The 16,889-nt window shown below is 34.9% G+C and overlaps 1 protein-coding gene across 9 annotated transcripts in view; it reads right to left on the bottom strand.

The window, feature by feature from the left end:
• The window catches only part of EML4 (EMAP like 4), a 144,656-nt gene that overhangs the window by 79,208 nt on the left and 48,559 nt on the right, over positions 1–16,889 (bottom strand). For all 9 annotated transcript variants that reach the window (XM_074286679.1, XM_074286682.1, XM_074286684.1 and 6 more), the window contains one exon: positions 4,301–4,483. In XM_074286679.1, the coding sequence (XP_074142780.1) occupies positions 4,301–4,483 (183 nt within the window). The remainder of the gene's footprint in view (positions 1–4,300; positions 4,484–16,889) is intronic.

Genomic DNA, 16,889 nt, shown 5'->3' with positions numbered 1-16,889 from the left:
TTCTTTCTAGCTAAGAAAAACGTCACTATAACATACTTCAATGAATCTATAATTTCATTTGGAATATTCCCTGTGATGATGTTGATGGCACTTAAGCTGTGGCTTTTCATATTGAGACTTCTGTGTATACTCTCTCCTTAATCTGCCACAAAGGGTTTTCCCAATGTACTGGGAACTTCTCATAGTTTTCTTGACACCAAGGAGATCTTCTAGATTTACTCTTTACACATGATTCATCTTCTTCTCCAGACAATGAATTATCTTAATTTATTACAGTTTTGAATTTATTTCAATAATCTTTTATTAATCCATTTTAAAGATAAAATGATCAAGACATTGGTTTCAAGTAAATAGAAAAACTTAAATGTCTGTGAAAGAATTCACAAACACCACCAGGCCAATAGCCTCACATAATATCATGGAGTAAAAGAAAGCTTTCAAAATATTAATTTTTAAAATCTTAGTTCTTCGACAGATGATAATTGCCAGTTTGTTATTCAATGTTTTAAAAAATATTAAATGCCTACTATGTGCAAGACACTAATGTAGGAATTAAAGGTGAAAGGTCAAAAAAATAAGACAAGTTCTTATACTGCTTATATTTTGGTGAAAAAAATCTAATAGGTAAAACACAAGGTAACTTGGAGGAGGAATAGAGGGGAACAATAAATTTTCTTTAGGACTCAGCCTTTCACCAGAGCCTTGATTAGTGGATATCAATTATCACCAAAATCATCCTGTTTGTTCCTCTTCTCCACTAATACAGCCATTACTCTAATTCAAGCAGGAATTGTTTTATTTCCCATACCAGCAATTTTCTAACTTGATTTTAAGACCCTGTATATTCTTTAAAATTCTTGAAGATCTCAAAGAGCTTTTGTTTGTATAGATTATATCTAGTGGTGTACTGGGAAATGTTTAACAACAGGCTCTTTTTTGGGCGGTGGGGGAGAGAAGAAATACATACTCTTTTATGTTTTATCTACACTATTAACATTTTTCTATCACTTTCTTAAGTCTAGACAACTTGATAAAGAAATAAATCCTGATCTATAGAGATCCTAAGGTGGGGGTTTCCACAACAATTTCCAAATTATAAATGTTCATATTTTAAAAGACTATTGGCTTTCCCAAGTCAAGTTCAAGCTAGCACCAGTTTTGGTGCTCAGCTAGCATTTATATTATTATAAATGAAACCATGAAAATAATTTTGACCTCAAAGACTGTCTGAAAGTCAAAGGTTCTTGGTTAATATGAGGGCTACTTTCCTAGATGATTGTTATAATCTCACAAGCAGTCTGCCTTCTTTAAGTCTTACTTCTTTCCACAACCATCTATTAATATGGCCACTAAACTGATATCCCAAAAACACAGGACTAAGCAAATTTTGAGTTTCAACTCAAAAGCTCCTGGGGCTTCCTCTTGCCTCCAAGAAAAACCACAAGCAATTCTGTCTTCTTTTTAAGTATTTTCATTCTAATTCTAGCGTATCTTTCAAGATTTACTGAAGATTCCCTTCTTACCTTCCAGACACATTTTTCTACTTGCTATCCCCATATAAGACATCACACTTCTGATTTACCCAGGCTATCTCCCATCCCTAACTTACACTTACACACTTACACACACACACACACACACACACACACACACACACACACACACACACACACACACACACACATATTTTTTTTCCTTCCAGTAGAATGAGATCCTTGATGAAGACTATTTCACTTCTTCCTTTGTTAAGTAGATTAACAAATGCTATGGGTATGAATGAATGAAAATTAAGGGAAAGGAAAGGGAGAGAGAAGAAGGGAAATAAGCATTTATTAAATATCTGTTGTGTGATAGAAACCATGCACTTTATAAATATTAACACACCTATCCTCAAAACAACTCTGGGAGGTAGATTCTATTATTTCCCCCATTCTATGGTTGAGGAAACCAAACTAAGGCAGAAAGAGGTCAAGCAATTTGCCCAAAGTCAAAGCTTTTAAGTGCTCAAGTTTAAATTTGAGACCAAGTCTTCCTGACTCTGGGCCCAGTGCTTTAGAAAATATACTGTCCAGATGTCAGACAAATGAGGAGATAACACACTGCAGTTTTAAGGGAAGCCTTTTACAAATACATGAAAGCAGGAAAAGCAACATTGATTTCAGTGAACAGCCAGCAATTCAGTTTTACTAGAACAGAATTCATAAAGAACAGTGTGAAATAAGTCTAGTAGGTGGTAGCCAAATGATGGAGGTCCTTAAACATTTATCTGAAGAATTAGTATTTTATCTCAATAACAATAAATAGGTGGGCAATATAAATTTTGGAGTGACTTAGTCACACCTATATTTTAATGGATGATTATTTTAAAACTGTATAAGGAATGGTCAAAAGAGAAAGAGAGACTAGAGGTATGGAGACTAATTAGGAAGCAATTAGAACTGTGCAGGAAAGAGGTTCTTACTTGCTTCTGTAATTTTTTAAAGTGTTGATTCTTGTTTAACTTATTTAAACATAGCAGGGAATGGTGTTGCATGTCTATAGCACCAGCTACTGCAGTTGTGGTAGATAATTTGAATTTAGGAGTTATAAGTTCCAGTAGGACTAAAGTCAATCAGGTACTCACATTAAGTCCAGCATAAATATAGCAAACCTTAAGAAGCAGAGGACTCCCTAAGAAGGAGTAAACTAGCTCAAAATGGGGGGGGGGGGGGGGAAGAAAGAGCAAATTAAATCCTCCATGCTGATCAGAAGAGGATTGAGCCTCTGAATGACTACTGCATTATTATAGCTTGGGAAAGATAGTGAGACCCAATCTCAAAATAATTAAATATACAATTAAAAAAAATCCAAATGTACAATTTATCTAAAGACATCTCTTTACAGTACAGTAACATTTATCAAGCATCTATTATGTGTCAGGCACCGTACTGAGGACACAAATAAGAAAAAAAAAAAAAAAAAAAAAGAAGACAGTCTCTTGTCTATTACCATCTATTGAGTTTATAATCTAAATGTTTCTTAATGAACTTATAATCAAGAAGCTTACAATCAATTTTCAAAGGAAGCTAGAAGGGGGAGAGAGGCATACTTGGCATTAGGATATGTTGATGGTGAAGTGGAATCTAAAGAGTGCAAAAGATGGGAAAATGAAGGGTTAGTTGGGCATCTGAGGTCTCTTTACATGCAGACTGTGGGAGTTTTTCGCTCCATTTTTTAGTGCTTCTATTGGGAGGCAGAAGCTGAAGGATTCCCTGAGATGATAAGTTTTCTAGTGAAGGGGGTGGGGTAGGATGTGTAGCTGATGAAAAAATGAATCTTGGGATGTCTTGCATTACTTCTTTTGTCATTTGCTTTTTGCAATTGGTATAGCTATTTCAGAGACTCCTTGAAAGCTATATATAAGAAAGAATAGCAATTTCATTTACAATCCTCTTTTTCTGTACTACTATTATATATACAGAAATGTCTATTTTATTTGGCATATGCATAGTTCAGAATAAAGAATAAAAATTAACTGAATGACATATGTGTTTGTGTGTGTACATGTCTAAGAAGGAAGAAAAGTTTTTTTTTTTTTCTTCCTGATTTTGATAAAAGCTGGCTCCCTTCAAATGTCTCATTTGAAATAGAAAAATCTCCCATTATTAATAGAACAGAACAAAATATGTTAGAAAGACAGACTTTAATGGTGGGAAAAATGCTGAATTTTGTGCTTATGACTCAGGCTCCAATTTCAATTCTCCCTCCCAGGGCAAATCACTGAACCTCTCTAGGCCTTAGTTTTCTCATCTTGTAAAAAGAATAAATTGGAATAGATGACTAGAAGTTCTTTCCAGCTCTAAAACTACAACCTCAGAAAAGCTATTTGCCCATCTCTTTCATTGTTGAGGTTAAAACAACCTATTTTCCTAGTCAGACATGCCTGTGATGAGATCTTATGCTTCCTTTTGAAGATAGTACATACAAAAGATTATGAAATGGCTTGGAATATCTGCTTCTTCTATGTAGGTTACCATTAATATTTTCTGACTAAATCATTTAGAAAAACTTTGTCATAAACTAATTCAAGCACTTAGTATCACAAATTTTGAATTGGCAATAAGGTTCAGTGTGCTTATATAACCCTCAATATATAAAACCTAGAATAAATTAAAAATTAAAAGAACAAAACCTCAAAATAAATTTTTAACAAATTTAAGTATTAATATTTTTTACAGAGAAACAGTATCAAAAAAGAATATCCCATTTCAAAGGAAACTAGAATACACTGAAAAAGGAAATATTTCTGCTACTTAATTACCTTTACTTGAAGCTGTTTTTTTCACAGATACCACATTATCTTCAGAGATTGTAAGACGCCTTAACACATCAGCCAAAGCTGCCTTCAGAACTGTGATTTCATCTTCTTGCTGCTGAACTCGCAACTCAAGGGCAGAGAGACGATCTTGGACATCAGAAGTACTTGTAGCAGAGATACTATCATCTATTAAAATAGTAAGGGGGAAAAAAGTATCTTCAAAATAATTTCCATAAGACTAAATCTAAGTAGAAAAACACAGTAGGTAAATTAATTTTAAAAAATATGAAAACTAGTAGGAATTTATTCTTTCATAGATTGACTACTCAATTTGTTCTATTGAAATTTATTTCATAACTTGAAAATGAAACATTTTAATATAACAATAAATTGTTCTCACCAAAATTTCAATAGGATGAGTACTGAACAATATATAGTATAGCTGTATAATAGTATTACAGTATAGCTATCCATGTATTATTTCTGCTTCATCTCTAGATCATAGGATACAAATTGTTTTCAGAAAATATGGTATCTTAAAAGATAGTATACTTTCTAGAGAATCTTTGGTCACTATAAATTATTTTCTCAGCTATCACCATCCTTATAGATGAAAACAAACTGTGAAATTATATATGGATTGCTTTTCTTTTTCTATTCTGCATGAACTACAAACATATTTATATAGCTCTTTTGAACCCAAGGCTAATGTCCAGAATGCCCAAAGTGACACAAACTCTGCTTGCATGACCATCTACCCTCAGAGTTCCCAATACAAATTACATATACACATACCTCCCTCCATTTTTTGGGAAGTCTATTTATCAGGGGAGAAGGGAATTTAACTTAATTAATGTTATATTCAAATAGTTTTTTCCTCTTGAAACAATTGGGGTTAAGTGACTTGCTGAGGGTCACACAGCTAGGAAGTATTAAGTGTTTGAGGCCAAATTTAAACTCAGGTTCTCCTGACTTCAGGGCTTGGTGCTCTATCCCCGGTGCCATCTAGCTGCCCCAAGTTATGACTTTCTCAAGGACTACAGAATATTAAGTGGAGCTGCCAGTGACAAAGCTTTCTGAGTATTAGTCTATGCCAGTTAGAAAACTAGGAAAAGGGGGGGAGGGAATCTGTTTCTTACTCTCAAGCCTGTAAAGCTATTCTGCCTATACTTTAGCTAATCTGTATTTAAAGGGAGTAATAATGTGGTCATATGTACAATTGCTTAGAAACTTATAAAATATCTCCCCCCCCCTTTTATATTATTACCTTCCCCTGGGCATGTTACTTAATGCTTACTGCCTTGTCCAAAAGAGCAGGAGAGAAAAGAGGGTAAGGGGGACAAAGAGAGACACAGAGAAACAGAGAGAGTAATTTTGGGGAGTTTTGCAAAAACCAGATAATACACTAAGGTTAACAGACAACATAGACAATATTAAGAAATAGGTAAGCTTGGTCAAGTTGTGAAGGGTTTTAAATGCCAAAGAAAAGAGTTAGCACTCAATCCTAAAAATAACAGTCAGTGGAGTATACAAAAGGTAGGAATACCATTACTGTGATTGGGACAAATAAGACAATGATAACTGACAACAGAATGAAATTTAATTCTTTTTCTTTCTATTTTCTCTGCAAAGAATAATGACTTGTAAATTGGAAATAACAGGAAAAAAAAACAAACAAACATGAGAGATGTTACTCAAAAAACATAAAGAGTTAGTAAAAGATCACCTAGATGCCACTGATAAATTCAAGTCACCTGAGCCAAGATGAGCCATAGCCTCAAGGAAGTGAAAGAACTAGCAAATGTCATTGCTGAGCCATTGTCTATGATATTTGAAAGATCATGGAAAATGGGAGAAGTGCCCACAAGACTGGAGAAGGACAAATGTCCCAATTTTTAAAAGTAGGACAAGAATAGTCTACAAACTGTAAGTTAGTGAACTTGACTGATTCCTAGGGAAATTTTCAGGGTATCATTAAAAAGATGGGTGACCAACATCTAGAAAAGGAATGGCAATTACACAGTTCTCATGGGTCTTTCAAGAACAGGTCACGACAAATAGGTTATTTCCCCTTGACAGGATTTCTCAACTAGGAGATGAGGGAAATGAAATGGGCAAAGTATCCTACTCTTTAGCCAGGCTTTTCATACTATTTCTGTGGAGAAGAGAGAGAGAGAGACAGAGAGAGAGATGAAGCAGATGATATTACAATCAGATGGACTCAGCATTGGCTGGAAGGCTGGACTGAGAAAAACAGTGGCTGGCCCTGTCCTGTTTAATATTTTTATTAACGATTTCGGTGATATAGCACATCAAATTTGATGTTATCATATCACAAAGAACAGTTAGTATCAGCACTGAAAAGGATCTTGAAAGAGAAGAGCATTAGATTAAATCTAAGAAGATGAAATTCAACAGGGACTAAATATAAATTCTTGTATTTTCAATGCCAAAACAAAACAAAACAAACACATCAGACTACCTGAAAGCCCTAACTTTTAAAAAAGAGCCAAAAAATTTACCTATCTATGCCCCCATTTTATACTTATGAAGTTGGGTTTTTTTGTTTGTTTTGTGTATCAATGCTGTGTCCTACTAGAATATCCTTTCAAAGCTATGGATAATAAACTTCCTTTTGTTAACTATAAGATTGTGTACTACAATTGCCTCATTTCATTCCAATTCTAAACCTGAATCAATGAATTGGACTTAATAAAGCTACAATACAGGAATGAGAAAACCTATACATTTGATTTAGGACACTGCTAAAGGATATGAAGGTGTATGCTTACTTTTGGTGAAAAAACACTAAACTACAAAAAAAACAAGGGAAATAAAAAATTGGAAACAGAAAAGACAAAAAAGAAGGTGACATAATGGAGTTTGCAATTTTTCTATTATAATGACTATTATATTATAGTGACTTTTTTATCTGCAATATCTCTCACATATCTCCGCTCTGACTATTGCTGGACCTCACACCAGAGGTTCTGCAATAGCTTACTTGTTGGTCTACGTTCTTTCGCAAGTCATTGCTCACTCCAATCCATCCTACAGGCAATTGTCAAATCAATCTTATTGAAGCACAGGTTTGATTATGTTTTCCTCCATTCAAAAAGTCCAAAAGCTACCTGTTACCTCCAATATAAAATTATGCTTTGCTCTTCCCTTTATAATCTAGCTTCTTCTAACACCTTCCTTCTTTATACTCTGTGGCTTCCTTACTGTTTCTTGAACAAGATTTCACTTCCTGACTCTTGCATCTTCTCACAAAAGCTGTCTCTCATGTACACAATGCTCTCCCTCCTCATCTCAAGTAGCTTTTCTGGTTCCTGTCTTATTCAAGATGCCTATTATAGTTCTCTCTCCTCTCTCCATTCTCTTATTTCCTGAATCCAAATAGTGGTCAAGTCTTGTCATTTACTCTTTTTAGCGTCTTTTGTATGTGCCCCCTTCTCTCTTCTGTTTCCTAGTCTTTCTTGATCTTACTACTGCCTTCTCTCTGAGATTTTCTCCAATTTATCTCATTTGTATCTTATTTGCACAGAGTTGCTTGCATCTTCTTGTCTTTTCTATCAAATTAAGAGCCCTTAAGAGCAGAAACAAATATTGGAAAACAAGAACAGTAATGCACTTTTGGAGAAGTTGTAAACTGGTTCATTTTCAAAAGCAATTTGGAACTATGGCCCCAAAATCACCAAGTTGTCTATATTCCTTAACCTGTAGTGATATCATCGTTGTTCTATACTCCAAAGAGAGGAAAGAAAGAGAAAAAGGATTCCTAAATACAAGTTATCTGTGATAGCTCCTCTTATAATGACAAAAACACTAGTCTCCAAACTTAGCTGGTACTGCCTCTGAAGGGCAGGTCTTCCTTTTGTCTTCCTTTCTCCCACTTTCAGATCTTCTTTAATGTCTTAAATTGCTCCATTATAATGTTAGTCCCTTAAGTGTTGTTGTGTCAGTGTTTCTGATTCTTTTTAACCCCATTTGGGGTTTTCTTGACAAACATATTGGAGTGGACTCATGAAGAGTCTTCTTGGACCACTTGGATACTCCTCCTTGAAAGTAGAAATTGTCTTTTTGAGTATATTTGTATCTCCCATTCTTAGAATAATGCCTAGCATATTGTACATGCTTAATAAATGCCTTTGGCACAAAGATAATATTTAGTGGATGCCTGTTAAGTGGCCAAACTGTACAAAGGCACAGTGAGAAAGGCATAGTCATATGAGAGAGTGAAAAGAAGCAATTGAGTCTATCTAACTCATCCCTTATCTACATTGACCTATAAAATACACCTGTCAGAAAGCTGAAAATTATAAGGGAAATGGAGAAGTATGTGGACGCAGGAACAGGATCTGGCCAGAAGCATGAATAGCAGGAGGAAACATTCTAACACAAAGGGATAGAAAGAGGGTAGACACAGAAAATGAGGGACAGGAAGGAAACATTAGGGGAGAAATATGATGTGGCAACTCTGTGGCCCAACCAGTTCTAGGGCAGAGTGGAGGGGTCACAAGTATGGACTCTAACTGTAAAATGAATGAGGAACAAGTTTGAGAAATGGAACTATGTGGCTCTAATCCCAGGAGAACAGTGACTCAGTTCTAGACTTCAACAGAGTTTCTAAGTCTGCAATAGAATAACTAGGGCAGGAGTCCCAGACAAAAGGAGAGCTGGAAGTTACTTTATTCTGACCATATAGAAGTTAACAGTGACTGAACCAGAGAGTAGTCTACTGAAATTCTCAAACAAGTATAAACCAAGAGACCCAAACTTAGTTTAGGAACTCAAAGATAAGAAGACAGGCCTCTCTCTGAATCACAATATTTTGGATGCACTGAAAGTTTACAAGTCCTCAGACTGAGCTGTGAAAGCAGCAGAAGGGTATAAAAAGATAATCTTAGGCCAGACATGCCCCCCAGAAGTGTGCAGATCACAAAAATAATATAAATTCCAAAGTGAAAAAGCAAGAAGAATGAGCAAATGAACAAAAATGAACCTCACCACAGCTACTATGATGATACAGAAGCTAAAGACATAAACATAAAAGAAAATTATTTTAAAACATCTATAAACAAAACTACAAGGAAAAATGCAGCTTGAAAATCAAAAAAATTTTAAACATAAATGTAAAAATCTGTCTTTACATGCAAATGGGGAAAATATAAAAAATTAAAAATTTTAAAGAAAAATTCATTCCAAATCTGCATCAACTGTTTGAAAAAATAAGGTACAGAAGGATCTAACAAACTCCCCTTATGACATAAATATATTATCTTCATACCTGAATCAAAAGGTCAAAACAAGGAAAACTATATAACAACTAACTTAAAAACATTGACTATTATTTTATTTTAAATTTTTGCATCAAAGACATCAGAGCATTATATCACAAAGGTCATATACTACAGCCACTCTGGATACACATACCAGAATACAGGACTGGTTTATTATTGAGAAAATTATAAACATAACTGACTTTATTAATTTTAAAAATCACAATTATTTCAACAGAGGCAGAACAAGCTTTTGAAAAAGTATGGGGAGGCAGAGTAAAGCAGGAACTAGCCCAACCTCTCCCCCTAAACTGCTCCAAATTCTTTTAAATAATGATTCTAAACAAATTTTAGAATATCAGAACACCCAAAATAATGGAGTAGGACATTTTCCAGCCAACGGCAAGTTAGAAGCTCAGCAGGCAAGGTCTATGACAACAGGATGAGAATCTGTTCAATCCTAGTGCAATGGTGGGTGCAGCCCCAGCCCAGCCTGGCCAGACTTCTGATTCAGCTTTCAGAACTCTCAGCCCAGAGACACCAAGGTGAACCTGGAAGGACAGCCAAAAAGGTCTATGGAACCAGAGTAGGAACCCAGGGGCAATCCCTGCCCTGGCACCACTCCCACCTGGACAGCAGCACCAGTGAGGTGGGACCTCTGAATCAGCAGCAGTGCTGGAGGCTTTTGGATCTCTCAGCCTGGGAATACCAGAGAGGACTCAGAAAATCCATGGAGACAGTTTGTGGCAATGAGGTGGGAGTCTGGTGAGCAGTCCCAGTGCAACCCAGGTTGGTGGAACCCCAGCCTAGGCCAGCACATTAGACCTTACAAGCTAACTGTGGGGCAGGGGCAGTTCCAGGCAGAAAAGTTTGCTAGTTGTCAATCCTTAGAAGGATCTCTGAAAACAGTTGCACAAAACCTTGGGACCATGCACCCTTTAGCCTAGAAATAGTCCTACTTCAACAGAGTTAAAGGTAATAATAGGCTAGGAAAATGAGCAGGAAAAAAAAAAAAGTTTCAATCATTCAAAGTTACTGTGGTTACAAGGAAGATCAAAACACATACTCAGATTCTAATAAAAAGCTATTAGAAATAATCCACAACTTTAGCAAAGTTGCAGGCAGGATACAAAATAAATCCACATAAATCTTCAGCATTTTTATGCATCACCAACAAAATCCAACAGCAAGAGATACAAAGAGAAATTCCATTCAAAATAACTGTTGATAGTATAAAATATTTGGGAATATATCTACCAAAGGAAAGTCAGGAATTATATGAGCAAAATTACAAAACACTTGCCACAAAAATAAAGTCAGATTTAAATAATTGGAAAGACATTGCGCGCTCTTGAATAGGCCGAGCAAATATAATCAAGATGACAATACTCCCTAAACTAATCTATTTATTTAGTGCTATACCAATCAGACTCCCAAGAAACTATTTCAATGACCTAGAAAAAAATAACAAAATTCATATGGAAGAACAAAAGGTCGAGAATTTCAAGGGAATTAATGAAAAAAAAATCAAATGAAGGTGGCCTAGCTGAACCTCATCTAAAACTATATTATAAAGCAGGAGTCACCAAAACCATTTGGCATTGGCTAAGAAATAGACTATTTGATCAGTGGAATAGGTTAGGTTCACAGGACAAAATAGTGAACAACTATAGCAATCTAGTGTTTGACAAACCCAAAGATCCCAACTTTTGGGATAAGAATTCATTATTTGACAAAAACTGCTGGGAAAACTGGAAATTAGTATGGCAGAAACTGGGCATAGACCCACACTTAATACCATATACCAAGATAAGATCAAAATGGGTCCATGATTTAGGCATAAAGAACAAGATCATAAATAAATTAGAGGAACATAGGATAGTTTACTTCTCAGACTTGTGGAGAAGGAAGGAATTTGTGACCAAAGGAGAACTAGAGATCATTATTGATCACAAAATAGAAAATTTTGATTACATCAAATTAAAAAGCTTTTGTACAAACAAAACTAATGCAAACAAGATTAGAAGGGAAGTAAACTGTGAAAATATTTTTACAGTTAAAGGTTCTGATAAAGGCCTCATTTCCAAAATATATAGAGAACTGACTCTAATTTATAAGAAATCAAGCCATTCTCCAATTGATAAATGGTCAAAAGATATGAACAGACAATTTTCAGATGATAAAATTTAAACTATTTTCACTCATATGAAAGTGTTCCAAATCACTATTGATCAGAGAAATGCAAATTAAGACAACAAATTAAGACATACCTGTCATATTGGCTAAGATGACAGGAAAAAATAATGATGAATGTTGGAGGGGCTGTGGGAAAATTGGGACACTGATACATTGTTGGTGGAGTTGTGAAAGAATCCAACCATTCTGGAGAGCAATCTGGAATTATGCCTGTGAAGGGCTAGAACTGAGCAAATGCATTTGGATAATGTAGCATGTGAGACTAACTGCCAATTGGATGGTTCTCTATTAACTTGTTTGAAGGTTGACCCTCCTCAGCTGTTCTGTGCTGACTTGATTGGTAGGACAAAGAGGGGGAAGTGACGTGGGGGGGAAGTAGGAGGAGGAAATTGAGGCATTTCTCTCCTGGGTTGAGAGAGGAAGGTGGTGTGGAGATTACTAGATCTAATCCCCTGATGGTGACCTCAAGAGACCAAGAATAAAGACTTTTGGTGATCCTGATTCCGGCTGATTTCTGGGAAGACAGAGTTCCAGCATATGCCCCAAAAGTTATCAAACTATGCATACTCTTTGATCCAGCAGTGCTACTACTAGGCTTATATCCCAAAGAAATACTAAAGAAGGGATAGGGACCTGTATGTGCCAAAATGTTTGTGGCAGCTCTTTTTGTAGTGGTTAGAAACTGGAAAATGAATGGATGCCCATCAATTGGAGAATGGCTGGGTAAATTATGGTACATGAATGTTATGGAATATTATTGTTCTGTAAGAAATGACCAGAAGGATGAATACTGGGATGCTTGGAGAGACTTACAAGAACTGATGCTGAGTGAAATGAGCAGAACCAGGAAATCAGTAACTTCAGTAACGATATTGTATGAGGATGCATTCTGATGGAAGTGGATATCTTTAACAAAGAGAAGATCTAATTCAGTTCCAATTGATCAATGATGGACAGAATCAGCTACACCCAGAGAAGGAACACTGGGAAATGAGTGTAAACTGTTTGCATTTTTGTTTTTCTTCCCAGGTTATTTTTACCTTCTGAATCCAATTCTTCCTGTGCAACAAGAAATTCGGTTCTGCACACATAGATTGTATCTAGGATATATTATAACACATTTAACATGTATGGGACTGCCTGCCATGTAGGGGAGGGAGTAGAGGGAAGGAGGAGAAAATTCGGAATAGAAGTGAGTGCAAGGGATAATGTTGTAAAAAATTACCCATGCATATGTACTGTCAAAAAAAAAAGTTATAATAATAAAATTTTTAAAAACCACATACTCAGAAAATGGTAACAAAGTTCAAGCTCCTACATCTAAAGCCTCCAAGAGAAATAAAGAATTGGGTTCAGGCCATGGAAGAGCTCAAAAGGGACTTTGAAAATCAAGTTAAGAGAGACAGAAGAAAAATTAGAAAAATAATTGAGATTGGTACAAAAGGAAATTATAAAAAACTAATGAGAACAATGTCTTAAAAAGCAAAATTAGACAACTGGGAAAGGAGGTACAAAAGCTCACTGAGGGAAATAATTCCTTAAAAAAACAGAATCGAGCAATGGAAGCTAATGTCTCTTTGAGAATAAGATACATTAAAAGCAAAACCGAAAAAAAAAAAAAAGGAAAAAAAAAGTGAAATATCTCATTGGAAAAACAAATGACCTGGAAAACAGACCCAGAATAGATAATTTAAAAATTATTTCTCTATCTGAAAACCATGATCAAAAAAAAAAAAAAAAAAAAAAAAGCTTGAACATCATCTTTTAAGAACTTATCAAGGAAAACTGTCCTGATATTCTAGAATCAGAGGGTAAAAAAGAAATTGATCACCTCCTGACAGAGATTTCAAAATAAAAACTCCCAGGAATATTATAGCCAATTTCTGTAATTTCCAGGTCAAGGAGAAAATATTGCAAGCAACCAGAAAGAAACAATTCAATTATAGTGGAGCCACAGTCAGGATAACACGAGATTTAGCAACTTCTACACTAAAGGACCTAAGCGCTTGAAGTATGATATTCTGGAGAGCAATGGAGCTAGGAATAGAACCAACAATCACTTTCAAAATGAATATAATCCTTCAGCAGAAAAAGTGGTCATTCAATGAAACAAAGGATTTTCAAGCATCTGTGATGAAAAGACCAGAGCTGAATGGTAAATTTGATATCATAAGGAACTTAATAAAGTTTATCCATTTACATTCCTATATGGGAAGATAATACTTGTAACTCATTAGAACATTATCATTATTATGGCAGGAGTACAGAGGGCACAGGTGTGAGTTATATAAGAAGGGACAATATCTACTTTTTAATGGTGAAATTAAGAAGTAAGAGATGAATGTAACAGGAGAAAGGGAAAGGGAGAAGCAGAATAGTGCAAATTATCTAAATGATAAAAGAAAGGGCATATATGGGGAGTGCTCAGTAACAAAGCACTTGAGGAGGCTAAGGGTACAAAGAGAGAATAAATGGGGATAAATACAATTAGCAACAGTTAACTGTAAAAAAAAAAATTGAGGCAAATTTCTCTGATAAAGCCTCACTGCTCAAACATAGAGGAAACTGAGTCAAATTTATAAAAAAATAAGAGGCATGCCCCAATTGATAAATGATCAAAAGATATGATCTGTATCCAAAGGGCTAAAAATTCATACATATCCTTTGACCTAACAACATTTGGCATGAATACCAAAAGAAAAGAAATTTTGAAAAGTAAAAAAAAAAAAAAAAGGGAAAATGATCTATGCTATTCATAGCAGTTATCTTCTCAGGACAAAAAAATTTATAAATTGAGGAGATATCTAACAACTGAGGAATGGCTTGTGTTTGTGATGGAATATTATTGTTCTCTGGGAAATAAATGCTCAGCAGGATGCTCTCAAGAAAAAACCCCAAAACCCTGAGAAGTCCTCCATGAACAAAGTGAGATGTACTATATACAAAGTAATGATTGTTCTAGAATGATCAGCTTCACTGTACCATCTAGATATCCATTTATAGATTTAAAGTTTTTAACTGTTAAATATGGAGAACATATTAGGCAGTTATAGGACATAAATAAATCCACATAAACCATTATCATTTCTGGATTTCAACAAAATCTAGCAGGAAGAGAAAGAAATCACATTTAAAATAAATATACATAGTATAAAATCTCTAGGACTCTACTGGTCAAGACACATCTAGGAACTATAGAAACACAATTTAAAACATTCTTTAACAAAAGCAGATTTACATCATTAAAGAAATATTAATTGTTCATGGGTAGACAAAGCCAACAAGATAAAAATGACAATACCATCTAAATTAATTTACTTACTGAGGGCCTGATGTAACAATCAATCCACCAGAAGATTACTTTATAGCAAATACACACAAACACACACATACTAATAACAAGAAAATCCATCTGGAGGAACAGAATACTCAAGAGTGAAAGCAATCAGTGACAAACAATGAGTAGGAAATAGATTAGGCACAAATATACAGAAGCAGATAAGTAACATCCAAGTTACAAAATTTAAGTTGTTGAAAAATGCTCTAAAAAACTAACAATTAAAGAAATACAAATTAAAAGTACTACCTCATACCCATTAGAATGGTTAATTGACAATAAAGTAAAATGACATGTTGGATAGACTGTTGGAAAACAGATATTACTAGAGTTATGAACTAGTCTAACCATCCCAGAAAGCAAATTGGAAAAAATTAACTTAAATTGTACACACTTTAATGCAATGCTACCAATTCTAGGTCTACATCCAAAAGAGATCAAAGATAGAAGGAAAAAAGACCTATATTTACACAACTATTTATAGTTCTTTTGTCATAGCCTATCAATAGGGAATGGTGGAACATGTTATGACATAGCCATCAATTAAATAGTAACATTTAATGTTGTTTAGTCAATTAATCATGTCCAACTATGTGACCCCATTTGGGATTTTTGTGGCAAAGTTAATAAAATAGTTTGTTTGCTCTTTCTTTTTCCAGCTCATTTTATCGTTGAAGAACAGGCAAACAGGATTAAATGACTTTTCCCACACAACTAGTAAGTCTTAAAGGACTCAAGTCCTTCTGACTTCCAGAGCCCACAACTCTTACCCACTGTGTCACCTAGTCACCCCACAATCTAATAGGAGAAATAACACACACCCACACACATTATATACAGGATAAATAGGAAAGTTACAAGACATTAAAATGGGCTTTCTGTAGAAGATAGAATTTTAGTTGGAAATTAAAAGAAGCTGGAAAATCAATAAGTGAAGCTAAAGAAGGAACGCATTCCAAGTATGGAAGAACTGCCAGAGAGAATGCCAGTCAAAAGATGGAATGCCTTGTCCAATATCAGTAGGTCAGGAATAAGGTATTAAGAAAATTGGAAAGATAAAGATTGAGCTAAATTATGAAGGACTTTGAATACCAAACAAAAAGAACTGTGAGTTGATCCTGGAGATAGGGAGCCACTGGTTTACTGAGCAGAGGAGTGATGTGGTCTGGTTTTCAATTTTAGAAAATCATTTTAGTGGCCAAATGAAGGATAGATTAGGGTAAGGAGAGGCAAAGTAGGCAGACTTATTAGCATCTTTAAACAATCTTTTGGGAACTTCTCAGACTGTTTTGTTAAGCCCTGTGGATCTAAGATTTCCCAGATTATCTTTTAAGGCAGTCTCGATATCTCGATATACATTCTATATCTCCACTTTTATTTCTCCTTCTCCACAGAGACTTTCCAAGTCATGGTATGAAACTTCAGAGATTATATTTCTCCTATAAAAGATGTGCTCAAGATGGAAATCCTTGCTAACTTCTTTTCTGGATAAACCCTCTATGTCACACCTAACAACATCTTCCCTTGAATAGTTTCTTCTTCCTGCTTAATTGTGAGTTCACTAGGGAACTTGCTTTACCCCTTGTTCACAATTAAAATTCCTTTCCTTCCTAATTCTTGTGTTAATTCACATAATAAATAACAAAAACTTTGTAACCTGTGATGGATATTTTGTCATGGTTGCTCCATATGTTATGAACTTTTATATGATATCTATAATTTCCCAAATCTATTTCTATTTACCATTCTTGGTGCCTATTTTTATCCCTTTTATGAT

This window comes from Sminthopsis crassicaudata, chromosome 2 (genome assembly GCF_048593235.1).
Source record: "Sminthopsis crassicaudata isolate SCR6 chromosome 2, ASM4859323v1, whole genome shotgun sequence".
NCBI classification, from domain to species: domain Eukaryota; kingdom Metazoa; phylum Chordata; class Mammalia; order Dasyuromorphia; family Dasyuridae; genus Sminthopsis; species Sminthopsis crassicaudata.
Note: the sequence above shows the minus strand (reverse complement) of the source record. Positions and strands in the feature narration are given on the sequence as shown.